Source organism: Mugil cephalus, chromosome 21, assembly GCF_022458985.1.
Source record: "Mugil cephalus isolate CIBA_MC_2020 chromosome 21, CIBA_Mcephalus_1.1, whole genome shotgun sequence".
NCBI classification, from domain to species: Eukaryota; Metazoa; Chordata; class Actinopteri; order Mugiliformes; family Mugilidae; genus Mugil; species Mugil cephalus.
Genome location: NC_061790.1, coordinates 20,974,666 through 20,994,871, shown reverse-complemented (window position 1 = coordinate 20,994,871; position 20,206 = coordinate 20,974,666). Strand labels below are relative to the sequence as shown.

The window sequence follows — 20,206 nt, the reverse complement described above, 5'->3', positions numbered from 1 at the left end:
AGTAAGACTGAGAAATAAATCAACCAATATAAATTAAATTTATAATGGGACTGGGACTCTCCTCTCCTGAGATCCTGCTAATTTGAGATGGTGCTAATTGCAAATTTACTAAATCCAGACCACATCATTGTCAGGTAACTGTCTGTTTCTGTTTCATTCTGGACTTTGACCATAACACATCACGCTCTGTGTGTTTCTTCCTCCCCTTTTGTCTCTCCCTCTCCCTTTTTAAATGGGCAGCAACAACATAAGGCAGCTGAGAACAATAGCAACAATAAGCATGAAAAGAAAGCGGAATATAACACTGCTAGCAAAGTAAATGAGGTGAGTTTTGTCTTTCAATTTTAAAAAAAAGTTAATCTGTGGATAACATGATATTTTTTCATAGTTAAATAAATGGTCTGGTGATTCATCTATTGCCAAGCTACTGTCAGTGCACATGTGGAGATTAACCAGTTTCATCAGATATGCACAAATGTACAAAAAAATACAGTGAAAGTCGTGTAAAACATGGTTAATTCAAATTAGTTTTACTTGAAAGAAAACAACAATCGAAACCATTGATAGTCTAGGTGTTACTTTCCAAAAGTGAAAAGGCTTTGAGGTAAGTTAGGACTAATGGAATGTCATGATGCATGCACGTACGTTGGAGGGCAGAACATGTTTTCTAACTGACGGGCTCCCCTCATAATTGTCATTCATTTAGCCAGTCACAAGGTATGGCATATGTGGCCACTTTCTTTCCCAGAAAAAAATATGATTGCTTTGCAGGGTCTTGTGTGTAGACTGACCCAGAGTTGAGATACAAAATGTATACTGTTGATGAACTTCAATGTGACGTTGGACCAGCACGCTTTTAAAGATTGGTTTGTTTGTGCCCTAAATATTAATTCTAAATATCTATACCCTCTGTAAGGAGCTTTCTGTAGGCTACATAGAACTCACTAATGGCTTTGGGAATTAGTTTTTATTGTTAATAGAGAAGACCAAGCTGTAGGGCTATCTTGTTATAAAAGAGCTGTTGGTGACTGACAAGAGTTTCAGTGGCATGTCTCTTAGTGATGAGTATGAGTATCCATCTTTGGACATTTTCTGATTTGAGGTTTAAGGTGCTAGGTTTGAATAGTTGAGAGCAGGGATGTCACGATTACAGTTTTCCTTAGTACGATTATTGTCAGAGAATTTATTACGATAATCATGATTATTATGTGTTGATTGATTTCACAACTCCACAACACACAATTGAGCTTTGTTTGGGCTGTAATGAAATGTGTTGACTGAATATAATTATATTACTAATTATATGACCCAATATTTGTATTTGTATATTTAAGTATCTATTTATATAGGACCAATCATTAATCCCGCTGGAGAATTGTTTAAATTACTTAAGTCATCAATTGTCATCTGTAAGAGATGTTTAAGTTTAGTTTCAATTGTTTAAATCATTTGTCTAGTTTTATGTGGCCACATATAAAACTTATCTATTATTTTGGTTAATTTATTTTTGTTTAATTTACAATGACATAAACAAATTAGTGAAACATGAAACGGACTAGAAGCACAAGTGTACAAGCACTGGATCAAGCTGGAAGCACAAGCCCAACGTCTATGCAGTGTCCTCTAAATGTTCACTGACTGAGTGAGGACCTTGACTACATGGCGTTTTCTTCTACACGTCACTGCACTGAGACTGTCCGAAGACAAAAAAAAAAGAAAAAAGCAATTGACCTCACGCCGCACTGAAAGGCGACCCCGTGTCGTACTCGTACACAATTAATTGCAAATGACACGCTAACATTTAATTTCCTACTAATTCAATGCAATGTTAGAAAACATTGACGTATTTTAATGTTAGTGTGTATTTAATCCAAGGTCAGCTGGACTTGTTTTTTTTTTTCTACAAGTCCAGCTGACCTTATTCAACGCTTTTTTGGATTACCATGACCTGGTTGACTGAGAACCTTCACAGATTCAGTGTGTATTTACCTTTATTTTGGCATACGAAGTCGGGTAGTTGTCCCACAGGTGGTCAAACATATTAGATGTGTTTCCTGCTTTGACTGCAATTTTTTTAAAACATGATGTACATGCTGGCAAGTCGTCCTCAAAAGCGACACCCTGGTTGTTTTTCCTGTATCCAAAATAATCCCACAGCTGATTTAACACGTTTGGTCGGGGGGAATAACTCTTCTGCCATTTTCCCCACAAGCACGTCTCTCATCTGCAACATCTACAGGGACCAAAACAAAGCAACACACGCGGGCGCAACAAGATGTTGGTGTTGCGTAACTTTGTTTTCATTCTGTTTGAGTTGCCATTAACTATGGTTCCGGCATAATATTTTCTGACGGTATTCAGGAAACACTACAATTAATCATAGCGCTTGATACCGCAATTAATTGTGAAATCGAGTAATCGTGACATCCCTAGTTTAGAGTAAGAGTTTATAATGGATGATTTACAAGTGTGTAAAGGGAGAGCATGAAAGTGTTGCAGAACTGTGGCTGCGTGGCTGCCTACATCTTGGTGCAATAGCAAAAAATTTTGATGATGCTAACCCTTTCAGCATGAGTTGGTTAAGTTTCACTTTAGTAGACAGCTTTTAACAAAAAATAAATAGAAGAAAATTGTGACCATATGAAGCTCTCAAACATTGCTCTGCAGACTAAATTGCTCGTCCCCTTTATTCTCTGAGACATTATTTTTAAGAAGACAGCCACGTTAACATACATCATGCATATTGCCCACAAGGCCACCTCCACAGAGAACAGCAGATAAATGTGTTTTTTATTTTATGTCGTCCGGAACGCCAACTTACAGAACACAGATGTAGTTGATCATAGGAATATAAATCGATACATCAATGTACTTGTTCATGTGACCATGTAAATCCACCATCATATTGAAAGTAAGCACCAAAGACCAACACATACAAAGTGGTAACAGTCACAGTAATAACCGTAACACAGCTGCTTTTGAGTTCTCCTAGGGGAGGCTCACTATCTCACACTTTGAAAACCCTTGTGTTAGAGGATGGAACTTGGGCCAAACTGCTTAGATACATGCCAAATATTAGTTTTCCAATGATGGTTTCTGTCATTTCAGGTAGTTGTTATAATGTTTAATTGTATAAGCTTTATTTTAGTTGGTAGAAACATGATGTACCATAATGGCAACCACCAGTTGCCATTCCAGCCGCTCCCTAAAGTAGTCCCGTGGGACCGTGAGAGTTGTAAAAAGAATTTACGTTAAGTGTGTAATCCGACATTTGCTTGTAATTGAGGTAGTGCAGGACGTACTGTTAATTAAAGGAAAACACAAGTGACTGTGGTGGAAGTGTGGCCAGGTCATCAATATCACAACTCTATGTGGCTCCACCCTCGGACTGTACTGCGCAGACTCTGGCTCCAAAGTTGCAAGATGCCACTGCCTGTATCCCCGGAAAATAATTAGTTTGTCCAATGCAAGGAAGTGAGAACATGGCACCCATATTTATGCAGTCTTTGAGTCTACCTACACACATAGCCAACGGAGGTGTGAGCCATTTATACTTGCGCTCGTCAATCTGGCTCTGTAAAAATGCTACCCAAACACTAGCCAGTACTGTGTGTTGTTTTTTTTTTTTTTTTGTTTTTTTTCCAAATGGGTTAATTTTTGTTTTTTGTTGTGTAATTTTCGCTGTGCCACATAATTATATTTATGGGGACGCTGGCTAAGGCGTTAGGGGCTGGCCTAACACTGTAGCTACAACGTCAAATTGATGCAGAAGTATAAGCCGCACATTGCTGAGCTACAGCCACACTCGCATATCAGTAGATGTGTGAGTTTGACTGTTCGGTGCTTTGCAACCAAGATGAAGAAAAAAGCACTACCAAAAACCAGGACCAAATTTAAGTATAATTGATGGTGAATTGCAGCTGTGTACATCCTTTGCATTTTTTGTTTGTTTGAAACAATCAGTTTCAAATAATTAAATCTCTCTTCAGAAAACTGAGACTAAGGTAGAAGCAGAGCCCGAGAAGAATCAAGGTCGTTATAATCTACGTCGCAGGAGGGACGATGGCAAACCAGAACAGTTAGAGGAGAAGGAAACAAAGGTGGCTGCAGCTCCTCCTGCCATTCTTTCTACACAATATGACTTTGGTGGAAAGATAGGTAAGTTACAGTACATACAGAAAAATCATTTTCATGTCTGCTGCTGGGAGCCTGGGAAGGATGTTTCAGATTTATTTTTTAAAGTTAAAGTGAGACTTGACTGAGTTCTATGCTGTTTAAACAATCCACACAAGCACATCCACAAACACACACACACACACACACACACACACAGATATATATATATATACACACTAATTTTTGTGTAGTTGAGAATAACAATTAATTGATAATTGATCTCATATTTCCAATTGTGAGATATATATATATATAAAATATATATTAGACCTGTCAAACATGATTAATCAACATCACCGTGATTAATCTGAATAAAAATTTGGCAGTGTATCTCTGGAACACACACACACACACACACACACACACACACACACACACACACACACACACACACACACACACACACACACTTATGAAGTCAAATATGGATATTTGACTTGATTGCAGGGGGTGTGTAGGAATGCAGTGGGGAAATGATCACCAAATGATGACATTTGTATCTCTTGTGTATGTCATCCTGCCTTCAGGGGCACACTTCTGGCTGCTCTTCCTACCAGCTTGGGTTCTCTTTGTGATATTACAAGTCAACCTGGAGGACCCCAGCCTCAACAATTTCCCCCCTCCTCTGCCTCCTCTTGAATATTTCTGGGATGTTCAGGCTCTTGCCTTTGTCATTCTCTGGATTCTATTCCAGGCCCTCCTCTACATCTTGCCTGTTGGAAAGGTGAGTGACGAGAGCTGAAATCTGTGAAGACTAATGTTTCATATAAAACAGAAAAGTCCAGTAAACTGCAAATGCACTCAGCATTTGATAACTCCTTTGATAATTGTGTGTATTATTAAATGTATAACAGTCAATTAAGGTGGTGGCTGGCCAGTATGACCCATTAGGGATCCATATGAACCACCTCATGACCTTTTCAGTTTTTTTGGCACTGACAGGAGGTAGAAATTAGATTAGCAGTCAGGAGTTTAATAGAGGCTTCACAGGATGATAGAAGCTCTTGTTCTTTTCTTCATTGACCATCTCTGCTTCTTAAAATCTTACACATGATACTCTCCGCATCTGAATAATAAATCATATATTCATAATATATTTTGGTATTTCAATCCAGATAGCCCTTTCTTCTGATGTAGGTAAAAGGCTGTTATTAATCCCATTTTGTTCACTTTCTCTCTAGCTAAGTGAAGGCATGCTTCTGAGGTCTGGGGAGAGACTGAAGTACAGAACCAATGGTGAGGCTGTTTGAAACAAGCACTTTCACTCTGGAGAGATGTTGAGCAGACTCCATTATAATTAATTATGGTCTTGGTGTGGCCTTGGATTTATTGATTTCATCAATTCACGGTCACATTTAGTGAACATGTCTACCATGATTATGTATTTTCACTACCATTCATCAGTGATAATCATTAAGTAGTGGCTCACCAAAAGAGTGCAAACAACAAACAGTTTATGTTGCTAGATTCCACTTGTAAAATAAATTCAAAACATCCCTTTATTTAGTTTAGACCTGAATTGATGTCATCAAAATGCATCAGTTTGCATGGAATACATCAACACTTGCCAAGAAGGCTGAAAATGATCAAAAAAGCCCCAACCTGGACGCTAAAAGCATGGGATTTGTTTAAACCCACCCTTGCTAAAAATGAAATCATCACTTCCTGTATTACAGCCTATGAGCAAGCACCATAACAGAGAAGGTCTGGCTGCTTTCCATCCACTCACCATACACAACTTTGGTTCCTACTACCAAATTCACCTTGCTGATGGCAGGATCAAAGAGTTGCGTGAACCCAGATGGATGGAGAGGCATTGTTCATATTTTATAGTATAGAATGAGTTTGATTTATATCATCAAACACAAGTAAAAGATAACACAGGTAAACCTACAATGTAGTTTTTAAATGAAGGTTTTTATTATTAAGGGGAAAAAACTCAAATCTACATGGCCCTGGGTGCCAAAGTGTATGCCTCCCCTGTTAAAACATAACTTCACTGTGGTTTATCACACCTGACCTCAATTTCTCTAACCACATTACTGCCACCTGTACTCACCAAGTAGACCAAAAGATCTTCAAAAGCTACACATCATGTTGAGATGGAAGTAACTGAGATCTGTCCGTTTGGAAAAGATTATAAAGCCGTTTCTAAAGCTTTGGGACTTCAGCGAACCACAGTGAGAGACATTATCCACAAATGATGAAAACATGGAAAAACTGAAAGTGGTGCACATACCCAGGAGTTGCCGACCGACCAAAATTACCCCAAGAGTTCAGCTACAACTAATCCAATAGGTCGCAAAAGACCCCACAACAACATCCAGAGAACAGCAGGCCTTCCATGCACTGCATTACAGAATAAAAACATCATACCTGCAGTAAAATATGGCCATAGAGTGATGGTCTGGCTGCTTTGCTGCTTCTAGACCTGGAAGACTTGTGATAAATGTGTGACAGTGTCACCAAAAATAAATATAAAATTAATCGAGTGTAGCCCGTAAGGCAATAAAATGAAAGTTATAGTAAAACGGTTTTCTTTATCATATGAGGAATTACATTTTCCCTGTATATGGAGGGGTATGGTATGAGTGGTCTGTCTATTTGTGTAATTGTTATTTCATTGATCATTGAAGGGATTCATTGATGTGATAACCGGAAAGGTTATATAAGGATAATGTGTCATGGCGGAAGAGGGGAGAAGCGGGAGACTGGTAAAAGAACAAAGGATGAAGTGTGACCCTGTAGCAGGACCCAAAAGACGTAGCTTATCGTGTTAGACGAAATAAAATAATTATAAATAACCTTCAAGAAAAGACATTGGCGAGCAGGCTAGGATTATATTGTGGATTGTTCGGCTGGTCTCTTCCTCCCCTTACCCGACCTACACTTGGCGTGCCAAGAGAGGAGCGGATGGGAGATCCTTTCCCGGAGGGATTTATTGCTCCGTCTGGATCCGGGTGAGATCAAGGCTTTTGTTTCTTTTTATTGTGCTGGTATACCAGATGGCGATCGATCGCATGTTTTTGTTTTTTCTCCAGTTTTTTGGACACGAACTGTGCTTTATTTTCATTGGGACACCGGCGCCGATTGGATTAAATGGCATTGGTGGCTGTGGAGTTGGACGAACTCAATATAATTTAAAAGATGTTTAGAAGGGGTTGTAATGGACCAAATTTAAGTTCTTTGTTAGATGTTGATTTTTTTCAGATTTTACACAACATAAAATTAGAAATTAGTTCTGTTAATTAAATGAGGGACCCTATAGCCTATATTCCATAACTGATTTTTGTGTTTTTTTTTTTTTTTTTTTATGGATTTATGTTAAAAGTGTGGGTCCGTCTTCCCGTATAATTTTCGTTACATTTAAAGACTAAGAAGCATCCTGAAAAGATCCCCCTTGTGCATAAATTACTTCTTCCTGAAAAGGTGAATTGTTACAAATGGAGCCATGAATTCTGCTGTCTACAAAAATATTCTGAAGAACATCCAGCCATCTGTTGGTGACCTTAAGCTGAAGCGAACTTGGGTTCTGCAGCATGATCCAAAACACACCAGCTGATGAAAAACAAAGGGAGGGCTTTGAAGTGGCCTAGTCAAAGTCCTGACCTAAATCCTAATGAGATGCTGTGGCACGACCTTAAAAAGGTGGTTAATTCTCGAACCATAACAATTCTGCAAAGATGAGCGGGCCAAAATTCCTCCACAGCACTGTAAATGACTCACTGCAAGTTATCGCAAACACTTGATTGCAGTTGTTGCTTCTAAAGCCGCGAATATGCTTTTGTGCAGCGCTACACAAGGACCTTATGGACAGACCCTTCACCAGTGCGAGACATTTATACTTTATTTATAAAAACACAAGACATTAAACTGCGCTAGTCAGTCTGTCTCGTTCTGTTACAACTCCACCCAAACACTAGACAGTGCGTTATCTTTTTTGCCAGTTGGGTTCATTTTTGTTTCTACTTCCTGCTTCACTTTCAACAATGGCAACTGAAACGTTGACTGAAATTCCAGCCAAATTCCACAAAACATGAGTTATACAAATGTCTGTATCTCCAAATCTCCTCAGTTAGCCTTTCCCATTATTTATTGATCCAAATCAATTTGAAAATTGTGAAGAAAGAGAAGCAGCCGGAAATACTAAAGCAGAAACATGTGAGTACCAAGCAGACCAATCACAGCCCTTGTCTGTGGCGCTGTGGCGAGTAGTTATATTTCTGGTCAGGTGCGCGTCAGCAACACCACAAGGTATGGCCACTGTCTGCAGAGGGGTGTATCTTGTCGGCGGAGCCACTGCAACACTTTAGCACAGAAGCCTAAGTTACGCTTAATGGTGGTCCATTCACTTTTTCACACAGGGTCATGTAGGTTTGAATTTTGTTCATTTAAAAGCTGCATTACTTGTGTTATCTGACTAATGACTAATATTTAAATTTATTTGATGGGCTGAAACATTGAGGTGTGACAAACATGCAAAAAAATAAATAAATAAAAACTGCGAAGGAGGCCAACACTTTTTCACACAACTTTATGTTGACAGGCCTTTAAGCTTTTAGCTTGCTATTCTCAGAATCGGAGGATTTAAAGTGATGGATTTCTAGTGCAACAATGATAAGCAGGTGCAATATTTGTATCATTTTTCTGAAAACTTTTTCAAAGGTATACACTCAATAAATTAATTTTGATAGCAGGGTATCTAAATATATGGCATAATAAATAACTACACAATGCAGAAATTCACACTGAGCAGCAGTTATTTTGTAGTTCTTTAAAATAGACCCTTTTAATTTGCTACTAAATATATGTCTGTTACTATTTTGAGTACATTAAACAGCTCTGCATGTGTTTGTGTCTAAACAGTATTGTGTCCCTCCAGGTTTCTTTGCCATTGTTGTGACCACTGTAGCGGTGGTGACAGCAGTTTATTTAGGAGTTGACCTCACCTACATCCACAGCCACTTCTTGCAGCTGGCTACAGCAACCTTCCTTATCTCCATCCTGCTCAGCGTCTACCTGTATTTCCGCTCTCGCTATGCTTCCCCAGAGCAGCTAGCATTGGGGGGGAACTCTGGTAAGAGAAAGATCAGGAGTAAATCAGTCACAGAGTGTCTTGTTACCTAGTACTTATTGGTATTAACTATTTACTTGTCTATTTGAATTGCTATTTGCCTTTAATTGGCACAGTTTTTTTTTTCATTTCTTTCCTCTTCATGCAAATTCCAGGCAGTGTGGTTTATGACTTCTTCAAAGGACGTGAGCTTAACCCCCGCATCAAAGACTTTGATCTGAAATTCTTCTGTGAGATGCGGCCTGGACTGATTGGTTGGGTGAGTTGTCAAAGAAAACAGAAGTAAACATTTAGTAAGATCTTGATTACTTAATTACTAATTACTTTTTTCATTTCTTTATTAAGATAAACAAACCAGGCCTTTTCAAACTGATACCAGTACATACAGCAGTTAAAAGAAGTATTGAACACATCACAATTTTTCATAGTAAACATATTTCTAAATATGACATGAAATTTTCACCAGGTGTCGGTAACAACCCATGTAATCCATACATAGAGAGAAACCAAAATAAATAAGTTCAGAAATTAAGTTATGTGTAATAATGTAAAATAACACAGGGAAGTATTTATTATTTATTTAAAACTTTGTACAAAAGCCTTTGTTGGTAATGAAGCTTCAAGATGCCTCTTGTATGGAGAAACTATTGCTCAGGTGGGATTTTGGCCCATTCTTCCACACAAACAGTCTTTAAATCTTGAAGGTTCCGTGGGCCTCTTCTATGAACTCTGATTTTTAGTTCTTTCCATAGATTTTTAATTGGATTCAAGTCAGGTGATTGGCTGGGCCATTCTAGCAGCTTTATTTTCTTTCTCTGAAGCCTGTTGAGAGTTTCCTTGGCTCTGTGTTTGGGATCATTGTCTTGCTGAAATGTCCACCCTCGTTTCATCTTCATCATTCTGGTAGATGGCAGAAGATTTTACTCAAGAATGTCTCGGTATCTTTTTCCATTCATCCTCCCTTCAATTATGTGAAGTTTGCCAGTACCATATGTAGAAAAACAGCCCCACACCATGATGTTCCACGTCCAAACTTCACTGTCAGTATGGTGTGGTTGGGGTGATGTGCAGTGCATTTCGTCCCCCAAACATGGTGTGTGTTATCAGAATCAGAATTACTTTTCGTTACAGCAGCTACGTTTCGTTCGTTTTGCTCCTACCCAAAGTGTATCAGTGTTAAGAAAAAAGAGCAATATAGGCAAGATAAGAATAAGTAAGAGAATGGGTTACTACACAGCAGGGAAAGATTAATGCACATGGTGAGAATATATAAGAAAATATGTACAAGTATGTGAAAGTAATAAAGTGAAGCATGTGTTATAGTGTCTATATAGTTATGGCTTCCTAAGAGTTCAATTTTGCTCTCATCTGTCCAGGCTATATTCTCCCAGTGTTTTACAGGCTTGTCCAAATGTCATTGGCTCTTGGACAACTCTTCTGATAATTTTTTTCACTCTGTCAGAAATCTTGCGAGGAGCACCTGGTCATGGCCAGTTTATGGTGGAATGATGTTCTTTCCACTTCCGGATTATGGTCCCAACAGTGCTCACTGGAACGTTCAGAAGTTTAGAAATCCTTCTGTAACCAATGCCATCAGAATGTTTTGCAACAATAAGGTTGTGAAGGTCTTGAGAGAGTTCTTTGCTTTTACCCATCATGAGATGTTCCTTGTGTGACACCTTGGTAATGACACACCCTTTTATAGGCCATCAGTTTGGACTGAACCAGCTGATATTCATTTGCACTGACAATGGACAGGATGGCTTTCTGATCACTGATGGATTTCAGATGGTGTCTTGGCTTTCCATGCCTTTTTCCACCTCCCTTTCTACGTGTGATAAATACTTTTTCCCTGTGTTATTTTACATTATTACACATAACTTAATTTCTGAACTTATTTGTTTTGGTTTCTTTCTATGTATGGGTTAGGGTTAGGGTTTTCAACACCTGTTGAAAATCCCATGTCAATAGCACCTTTAGAAAAGTGTTTACTATGGGTTGTACTGTGAAACAATAAAGTAAATGGATTCACTGTGTACTGTGTCCCTCAGCAGTGAATGTTCAGGTTGACCTGTTTCAAGAGTCTATACCTCTCTATTCACATTGCTCTCTGGTAGTCATGTGTGGAATTTGATCTTTCACATCTGTGAGATGAGAATTATAGCTTGTAAAAACATTAGATACCTTTTTTCAGAAGTGGATGGGTCTCAATCAGGTAAAATAGGTGCGCCCTTTTTCTTTTTACCTCCAAACTGTAAATACCCCCTGATTTCATTTCTGAACACGATGTGAACATGTAATTATGCATGGAAAAAAATACTGTGATATACTGTGATACCGTCAGAATTTTGAAAAATACTGTGATATAGATTTTGGGTCATACCACCCAGCTCTAATGTTTCCTTTAGGATTAGTTTTTAACACCAATTTACTGGACCTGTGCTGGACTTCCTGTTTGTGGAAACAGACCAAACATGCCTAATTAAGTGGCAGCATTCATACGCAGCAGAAACACATGTTTCTCTGCTGCTGTATGTTTATAGTTAATAACATGTATTTTTACAGGAATAACATTACGTAAATCTTAAAATTTCAGTTTCCTTTATTGATGAACTATAGGAAATTTTGACAGACAAACCATGACATTCTCCACCATACCTAAGTCCCCACATCATGCCTTCAGGTACAAGTTAACTTACTTAGCACTCACTGTGAAGTTGTGGGTGGTGTTCGTGGAGATGGCTCATCAAAGTGTTACCTGCCCCGTGCAGGTGTCTTCCGCCATGTTTTCAGTTTTCAGAACAAACTGTGCATGTGCTCCAGCGTCTGAGGGAGTGAGTGCTACTGCTGCTCCAGAAATGAGCCATGAATTATTCCGTGTATTAATCAGACATGGTTTTACAATAATAAAAATTTGAACGGTAATACTTACCATCGGGAGTTTTACCGCAGTTTGTCATGAAACCAGTAATCGTGTCTGTATGTGTGTCTATGTTACCCAGAACTGCATGACTGTTGGCATTCATCATAACATAGAATTTTATGTGTTGTTCAGTGTTTGATCAACTTTGCCATGGCGCTGGCTGAGATGAAGAAGCAGGGTCTGGATGCACCATCATATTCCATGATCCTTGTCAACCTGTTCCAGCTGCTCTATGTGGTGGATGGCCTCTGGAATGAGGTATGATCTGCAGAGAAAGACATATTTACTTAAATATATATAACAGTGCTAAAAACAATCAAAGCAACACTTCTTAATCAAGAGTATAGCATCAAGTCAATTAAACTTCTGGTCAGTAAAGTAGCAGAGAATCAAATTTTTTATTGTCATATCACAGCAGCACAACAAAATTAAAAGCTTAACCTTAAAAGTGAAGCCAAAGGGTCGAATAAAGGCAACTGGACTTGTAGAATTTCTTGAAGACATTTCGCCACTCATCCGAGTAGCTTCTTTAGTTCTGAGAGGATAGTGGGAAGTTAAGGTTTAAATAGGAAAACTCTGTGGGTAAACCCATCTCCAACTTGCTTGACCAGAAAACTGGTGCCACTAATTTCTATAATAGCTGAGTACTTACCTGTTAAGAGGGGGGACTGTGTGCCTAGGCTACTTACCCTATGAATGGTGCTCTACCGAAGCTATGGGAGCAGTGGGAGCTTCCAGGCTCACGGTGTGAATGGTGTTGAAACTTCTTGAAGTCAAGACTGAATTGTAAATAGATGACAGAGTAAATTTAAGTCCACCTCCTCTGTTTAGAGAAGGTTTTTCCACTTTAACATAGATGGCTTCCTTAACTCCTCTCTCAAATCTCTCTGGCCAAGATTTTGACGTTGCTCTCTTCTTCTAAAGAGTGTCCTTTGTCCTTCAAGTGGAGGTGGACTGCTAAGTCGTTCCCTGATGAGGTGGCTCTCCTGTGTTGGGCCATGCGTTTGTGGATTGAAGTCTGTACATTCCTCACTACACTGAACAGCATACACTACATTACTCTGTTTTTGCCTGAAGGTTTCTGATTAAGTGTTTTGCAGGGATTGAAATAAAATTACAAAATCCAGGTTTCAGATGAGATTTTGTCTAAAGATGCTGTACAAAGTCCAGTCTGAAATCCAAATTTTGTAAAGTGTCTTGAGACCAAATCCAATACATTTGTATTGACACTATAAATAAATGCAGTAAAGTCAAACAAGAAACCCACAGACTATTTAAACCTTAAACTTTCCACCAGCCCCTTAGAACTGAAGAAGCTACTTGGGTGAGTCGTTCCTCGTTCCACAAGTCCACTTGCCTTTTTAAATGTCAGATCCGAAAAGGGATATTCTATGACCTGGATGACTGAGAACCATCACAGACTTTATTTAGCAGTGCATATATTAATATGTTATAATCCCATCCCCAGGAGGCCATCTTGACCACTATGGACTTAATGCATGATGGCTTTGGATTCATGTTGGCCTTTGGCGATCTGGTGTGGGTCCCTTTTACTTACAGCCTTCAGGCTTATTACTTGGTCAGCCACCCCAATCCCCTGAGCCTCCTAGGTGTCACAGCCATTGTCATACTCAAACGTGAGTAGAAGAACTCAACTCATCCTCTCTTTTTGTCCTTGAGGACTTCATGCATATTTATTCAGGTCATGATATTTTTTCCCAGAGTGGTGACATTGACACTTGAGTTGTTTTCCTTGTTTCTAAATTGAATGGATTGATATTGACCTCTCAGTCTCTCTGTGTTTCAGTCATTGGCTTCTACATCTTCAGGAAATCAAACTCTGAGAAGAATGCCTTTAGGAGAAACCCATCAGACCCCAAACTGTCCTGTAAGTTCTGGAAATTTGGGGCTAATGTTGTCATGGTTATGTAATATGATGACATTTCTTTATTGTCCTCGAAAGGAAAGTACTGAGGTAGAACAGCCCTTAGAGATATTGATGTTTCAGCCCTGTAGCTGTCTCCACGCTGGTTTATTATCTGTGTCACAACGTTGTGGAAAACACGTGTGTTAATGAAGAACAAATCAAAGCTGCAAGGTTTGTGTAAAAAAAGTGACTGTAGATTTGATTTATATTATCTTCTATCCAAGGGCCATCATCTCAGAAATGATTTCAGTAATTATGCCTTTTTCTTTCATATATCTGTAATGGAATGAAATACTGGATGGACATCTATAAAACTTGATGCGAAGTTATGTTTGGACATGATGTGCCTTTTTTATTCTAAATAAGCTGTTCACTAAATACTTCAAAATAAAATACTGAAAATAGATTGGCAATTTATCTAGTTTAATCAACAGGACACTGTTTTTCTTTTCTCCAGATCTGAAAACAATCCCTACAGCCACAGGGAAAAGTCTGCTGGTTTCTGGCTGGTGGGGTGTGGTCCGCCACCCTAACTACCTGGGAGATCTCATTATGGCTCTTGCCTGGTCTCTACCCTGTGGTGAGTTGGCCTGACATCATGTAAAAGAATAATCTCTGACTACATTTAAAGGTGGTCCAGGTAACATGTGTCTGCATTTTTTTTTTGGAAGTATGAGTGGAGTGCTCATTTGTGCGTCATTCATTCAGAAAAAGACACATCCATTATTATAAATGATCTCCTAAAGAGGAAAAATAACTGTGATGTTTGGTCATTGATAATGATGTGCAATCTTCAGTATGTTTTTTCTAATACACTGCCAGCCAGCTTCCCTTAACTTTAAGATTCCAAAGACAGTCATTCCAAGTCCACAGATTTAGTAACGTTGAAAAGCGTGAAACTGTAACATGCAAAAAGCAATCAATGCTATGGTAGACACAAAAACACAATAATAATGAATGCAACCCCACAATGCTATCCCAGGCAAGGCATATTTATAGTACTGCGCAGTACGCACAGAGCCTGCTTTGGTGTGAGACATTTACACTTGTACGCTCGTCAGTCTGGCTCACTCTGTAAAAATGCCACCCAAACCCTAGCCAGTGCTCTATCGGTTTTGCCAGCCAAGTGCAAGTTTTTGTCAAGTAATCAATTGTAAAAACTGCGGAGATGAAAAAACAGGTCACGCGAAAGGACAATAGGTTTAAATGACAACTTGAATAATATAATCATGAATTACATATGAAGTATCAATGAAAACACATTACACTTGTACGTACTACTTATTGCTACTTTGACTCCTGTCATCCTGTAACTTTCAACTTTTTTATAGACTTACATATTTGTAACCAAACAAAACAGGGTTTCCGCAGGTCATTAAAAGTCATTAAATAAATGTTGCAAAAAAATAAGGCCTTAAATGGCATTAAAATGCATTAAATTAGATTTCCAGAGGCATTAAAAATACTTTTGATGAAAAAATAATATTACCAATTTGTTCTTAGTATATACCTAAACATTATTCTTGCACAGAAAGTATATTGGTGTGATAAACATGCGGAACCAGTTAATTGGGCTAAGTGTTTGCGGCCAGTGCACAAATCCACAACACCTGAAATGTAGTTATGTGCTCTGAGAGGAGTGAAGAAAACGGACAGAAGAGAAATGGGGAAATACTGAAATGTGATTTCCAGCAAAAGTGGTTGGAGGAGGAACGGTTTCGAACCTGGTTGAAACCTGTTGACGTGTTATGTATTCAGTGTCAGGACAATTTCCACAAACATAAACTTGATGGATTCTGGTACTTTTTGAAGTTCTAATTTTTTTAAATATGTGCAAATATTTTTTTACATTGTAAGCTGTTTCACGAGCCATTTAAAATTATTCAGTGACAGTTTGCCAATTATTTAGATTCTCAAATATCTTATCATTGTATTAATTCAGTGTTGGATATGGATATTTTTTGTGTGTGGGTATAGGTAAGAATGAACACTTAAAGTATTTTCAGTTAGTCATGGGCATTAAAAAAATGCCTTGTAGCTGATGAATAACTAAAAAATAAATAAATCTAAGCAAGAATTTACAAATGAAAGTATTTCATATGAATACCCAAGTGTGTCTCTGTCAATTGATGTGGTCATGTTCATGTATGAGGAGCCATGTCTGGCTATATCCATTATTTCATCAGTTACAGATCTCTTTATTTACCTTTATTACTGGAGATCACGGTGTGTATGGAAACTTCCAGAGTTGAAGTTATAATCTGATTTTTTGCATGCCTAACTAATGTCAGGGCATAAAACCATGAATTATAACTTATAATAATAACACCTTGACACATACATAAAAAAGCTGCACTATTCTCTGTTCTGGAGAATTGGTAGAGATTCATTAGAGACAGCAGCTGTTAAAATATCCTCTGCCGTCAGTTTATTTGCGTACAGAGCGTGAAACTGAGATTGGATCTGGATGCATGTTGTGTCTGAACACTTGTACCTAAGATCTAAGTAGGATCTGAACAGGCCTATTGATTTCACAAATCCAGTAAATGGTCTTGCTCTTATATAGCGCTTTTCTACCTATTGATACTCAAAGCGCTTTTACAGTCAGAGACACATTCACCCATTCACTCACACAAGCACACACACATTCACACACCAGCACCGGTTGCACTGGGAGCAACTGGGGGTTCAGTGTCTTGCTCAAGGACACTTTGGCATATGGCACATTTGAACCGCTAATCCTTCAGTTCGTGTACAACCCGCTCTACCTACAGTCTCTCAGAGAACTAATTGCACTGGTAGCAGAAAGAGACGATCATTTGTCAGTTGTTGTCAGCAGGTTTCTCAAATAGCTGGTTCTGACCCTGCCTGGAATGTAAGCTCACACACTAATCTCCTTCATGTGTTAGAGCTGAAGTGACAAGAATCAAATGCTAGGAGCAAGTTAAAGTAAATAACACTGTTCATTGCTTTTCATCAGCTGATAATACATTCAGATTAAAAAAGTGTTTTTCTCGTGTCCTCCCTGCAGGCTTCAGCCACCTCCTGCCCTGGTATTACATGATCTACTTCATCATCCTGCTTGTGCACCGAGACTCGCGAGACATGAATGAGTGCAGGAGAAAGTATGGCTCAGCATGGGACGAGTACTGCCTCACAGTCCGCTACCGGATCATTCCCCGTGTCTACTGAGGAATCCAGTGTTAGACACTCTCTTGAGACATTATTAGACCCAATGTTACTGTCACAAAAATGTGAATGGATTGACTGACTGATTAGACTTTTTATAATTATTCTTAAACAATCTTTATTCTGGACTGAAGGAACTACAGTACATTCAATTTAATGATGACAAACAAAGAAACTCATTGGCATCATGAACTGAAGGATGGCCTTTTATTTGGTCGAACAAAAAACTTTAAAATCTGTGCTTCAAGAGTTTTCCAGACGGGGAGAAAACAAATCCCTCTTCTAGGAATGTCAGGTTAGGATGTATATTTTTGTACATACACAGTTGTTTTTATACTTGGAGAACATCACACCACATGCATACCTTTTTGGTACATTTTACTCTTTACTCATATTCAAAATGTAACAGTGACAGCTTGGCCCCGGATTCATTTTGTAAGAACACCTTTTTACTATAATTTTACTGCTTATGTTTATTGTGAAGGATGGGATTCCCTTTTTGATAAGCTGTACTGTGGAACTTGGACTTTAGGTGTCATATCTCAGGACCCAGGACTTTGTCAGAAAGTTGAAATAGAAAGGTTTTAGTCTTTAATAATTTTGTTGTGTATAAATATTATATAGAAATCTAGTTTTGACTTGAGAGTGTAAAATGATTTTTAGAAGTTTCAAAAGAAAAATCTAACAGTATGAAATCCAAAGTGTATTTGATTTAGCTTTGCTACCTCAGGTTCACTGACTGTCCAGTAGTCACCCCTTTGTTTCCTCTCTGGGAGGCAGTGTGTGGATGTCACTGCAAAATCAGTTTTTATTTCAACAATATTGTTATCTATTATGAACTAGAGGCAACCACCCACACCACAATCAAATCATGTTCCCAGCTACTTCTATGCTTTCCTCATTTTTTCTTGTATTTTTATGGCCTATCTGGATTTTGTCCTCAATTTCTGGAAATCCTTTCTTTTGTGAACAAGTTGTCAATTTCCCAACAATGCTACGTGAATTGTTTTTTTTTTTTTTTCTTTCTTTTTGTTTTATGTTTGAAAGCTTTAACTTATCAGACGGGGATGTAAAGACCATTTTAATGAAGTTTATACTGTGAGAGCTGTGGACTGTGTTAGCATTTGGAAACCCCAAAAGTATTTTTTTACGCTTGTGCAGCTATAGATTTTTACACAGGTAGCGATACATTAACTAGACTAGGTAGTATTCCCTATGCTGGGCTGACTGGATACCATGTAAATACTGGTTGTTGTTTTTTTTGTTTTGTTTTTTTTTTTTAAATCATGTCATAAGTAGCCACAATAGTAATCTTCCTGTTTAGCTTTCTCATATTTAATTATGCTTTTTATTTGGGTTTTATTTTTGGAGTTAACTACCTAATTGAGTTTACACCTAGATCTGCCATGTGTCTGGAAATTGCTTAACATTGCATGAGCACAAATTTAGAATGCTCTGCATTGCTCTTCAGAGAGAAAAAAATATTGATACTTGAGATGCCATCAACCTGCATGGTGGTGATATATAGTTTTTATTTTTATTTTTATGGCAGTAATCTTTGGCAGACTTTTAGTGAAAAGCAGCAAGCTGGATGTAGTTAAAAATATGACAAGACCTTTTAATGTTCCAGCATGCTGTGAATGAGAATGTCAATGACAGTTTCCGGAAAAAAGCTCATCTGTACAAATGTTGCAGCGTGAAATAAAGATTTACAATACTTACTTTTTCTGCTTTCTGTGGACATGCCTAAAATCGTTGACAGACCAAGTGGTAAACAAAGTGAAGGGGTAAATTCTTGTTCAATTTAACTTCAGTTCTTATCATTTGTACTGCACTCATTGCCTTGTGCAGAATTGTCATTACAGTTTAATGTCAGGTTTAGCTCATTGTTGTAAACATTAAGGAGAAAGAATCAAAACTAAGCAAGTGTCATTTTTTGGAGAAATTCTAGTGCTATGTCTGCTGTTGCTTGTACAAATACCATCATTTAGTGGCCACCAAGTCCATGTATTTATAATGAAAAAGATCTTAGTCTAGTTACTCTTAAAAACACACTACACACCACACTTTTGTTCCTTTACAGTCAACATAGAAACAAATAATTTGGTGATAAGACGAATGTGCACACAAATTACACCTGGTTTATTCACTGTTTCAGCAGAATAGTTATGAAACAAATAAGATATTGGATATATAATGCTAAACAAGACATTACAGTTTACGAAATGTAAACACCCAACATATTTCACATGACTAAAATCCACTAATCAAGGGAAAGACAATTTTGAAGAGCATATCCAGTCACACCAGTCAGTAGTGGCTCCATCTCCTAGGTGTTGTTTGAAATTAGTTACTCGCTTTTTTATTATGTTAGCAGCTCAGCCTCCAGTTTACATATGTCTTCATCCTTAGTAACAATGAAAAAGACATTACTTAACGTTATGTTTGCCTAATCTCATGCATTTCCTCCAAACTATATTTTTACTTAGAATATACTACCAGTCAAAACTTTGGACATATCTTCTCATTGAATTGAATGAAAAGTTTGACTGGTAGTGTAGCGGTGGCAGAAAGTTTCTTTAGAGTGTGATGTGTTCTCTTACATAATTTGTGCTAAAGGGTGTCTTCTGTGCCAAAGCTGTCCAGTTTGTGGCTTCAGAGATGTTTCCCAAGGCCTTGTGACACTACAACCCAAAGTACAATGTGGAAATTAGTTGCTTATAAACTCAACACATTGAGGATATGACAGGAAAATATAGTTTCCCACACACTGTCAATACTATTTGAACTATAAAACGTCATGTTTGTGCTCATGGCATTTAAACCATGGAGATATACAATTATTTAATGACAGCTATTCAAAACTAGCTTAACTTTATAAGCGCTAGCTAGCCACGTCTCAACAAATTTATTTATT

The 20,206-nt window shown here is 38.1% G+C and overlaps 2 protein-coding genes across 5 annotated transcripts in view; one reads left to right on the top strand and one right to left on the bottom strand.

Moving 5' to 3' along the window:
* The window catches only part of lbr (lamin B receptor), a 34,392-nt gene extending 15,382 nt beyond the window's left edge, over positions 1–19,010 (top strand). For all 3 annotated transcript variants that reach the window (XM_047573128.1, XM_047573126.1, XM_047573127.1), the window contains 11 exons: positions 241–324; positions 3,990–4,158; positions 4,704–4,900; positions 5,358–5,412; positions 9,059–9,253; positions 9,406–9,509; positions 12,306–12,431; positions 13,642–13,810; positions 13,981–14,061; positions 14,558–14,680; positions 17,132–19,010. In XM_047573128.1, the coding sequence (XP_047429084.1) occupies positions 241–324; positions 3,990–4,158; positions 4,704–4,900; positions 5,358–5,412; positions 9,059–9,253; positions 9,406–9,509; positions 12,306–12,431; positions 13,642–13,810; positions 13,981–14,061; positions 14,558–14,680; positions 17,132–17,292 (1,464 nt within the window). In that variant the 3' untranslated portion in view covers positions 17,293–19,010. The remainder of the gene's footprint in view (positions 1–240; positions 325–3,989; positions 4,159–4,703; positions 4,901–5,357; positions 5,413–9,058; positions 9,254–9,405; positions 9,510–12,305; positions 12,432–13,641; positions 13,811–13,980; positions 14,062–14,557; positions 14,681–17,131) is intronic.
* The window catches only part of rmdn3 (regulator of microtubule dynamics 3), a 34,128-nt gene continuing 26,224 nt past the window's right edge, over positions 12,303–20,206 (bottom strand). Inside the window, exons 11-12 of one of the 2 annotated variants that reach the window (XM_047573130.1) lie at positions 19,893–19,973; positions 12,303–12,438 (exon numbers count right to left, since the gene is read on the bottom strand). In XM_047573130.1, the coding sequence (XP_047429086.1) occupies positions 12,385–12,438; positions 19,893–19,973 (135 nt within the window). In that variant the 3' untranslated portion in view covers positions 12,303–12,384. Of the gene's footprint in view, positions 12,439–17,468; positions 19,697–19,892; positions 19,974–20,206 lie in introns of those variants that run through there. The other variant, XM_047573131.1, reaches the window with a different exon arrangement.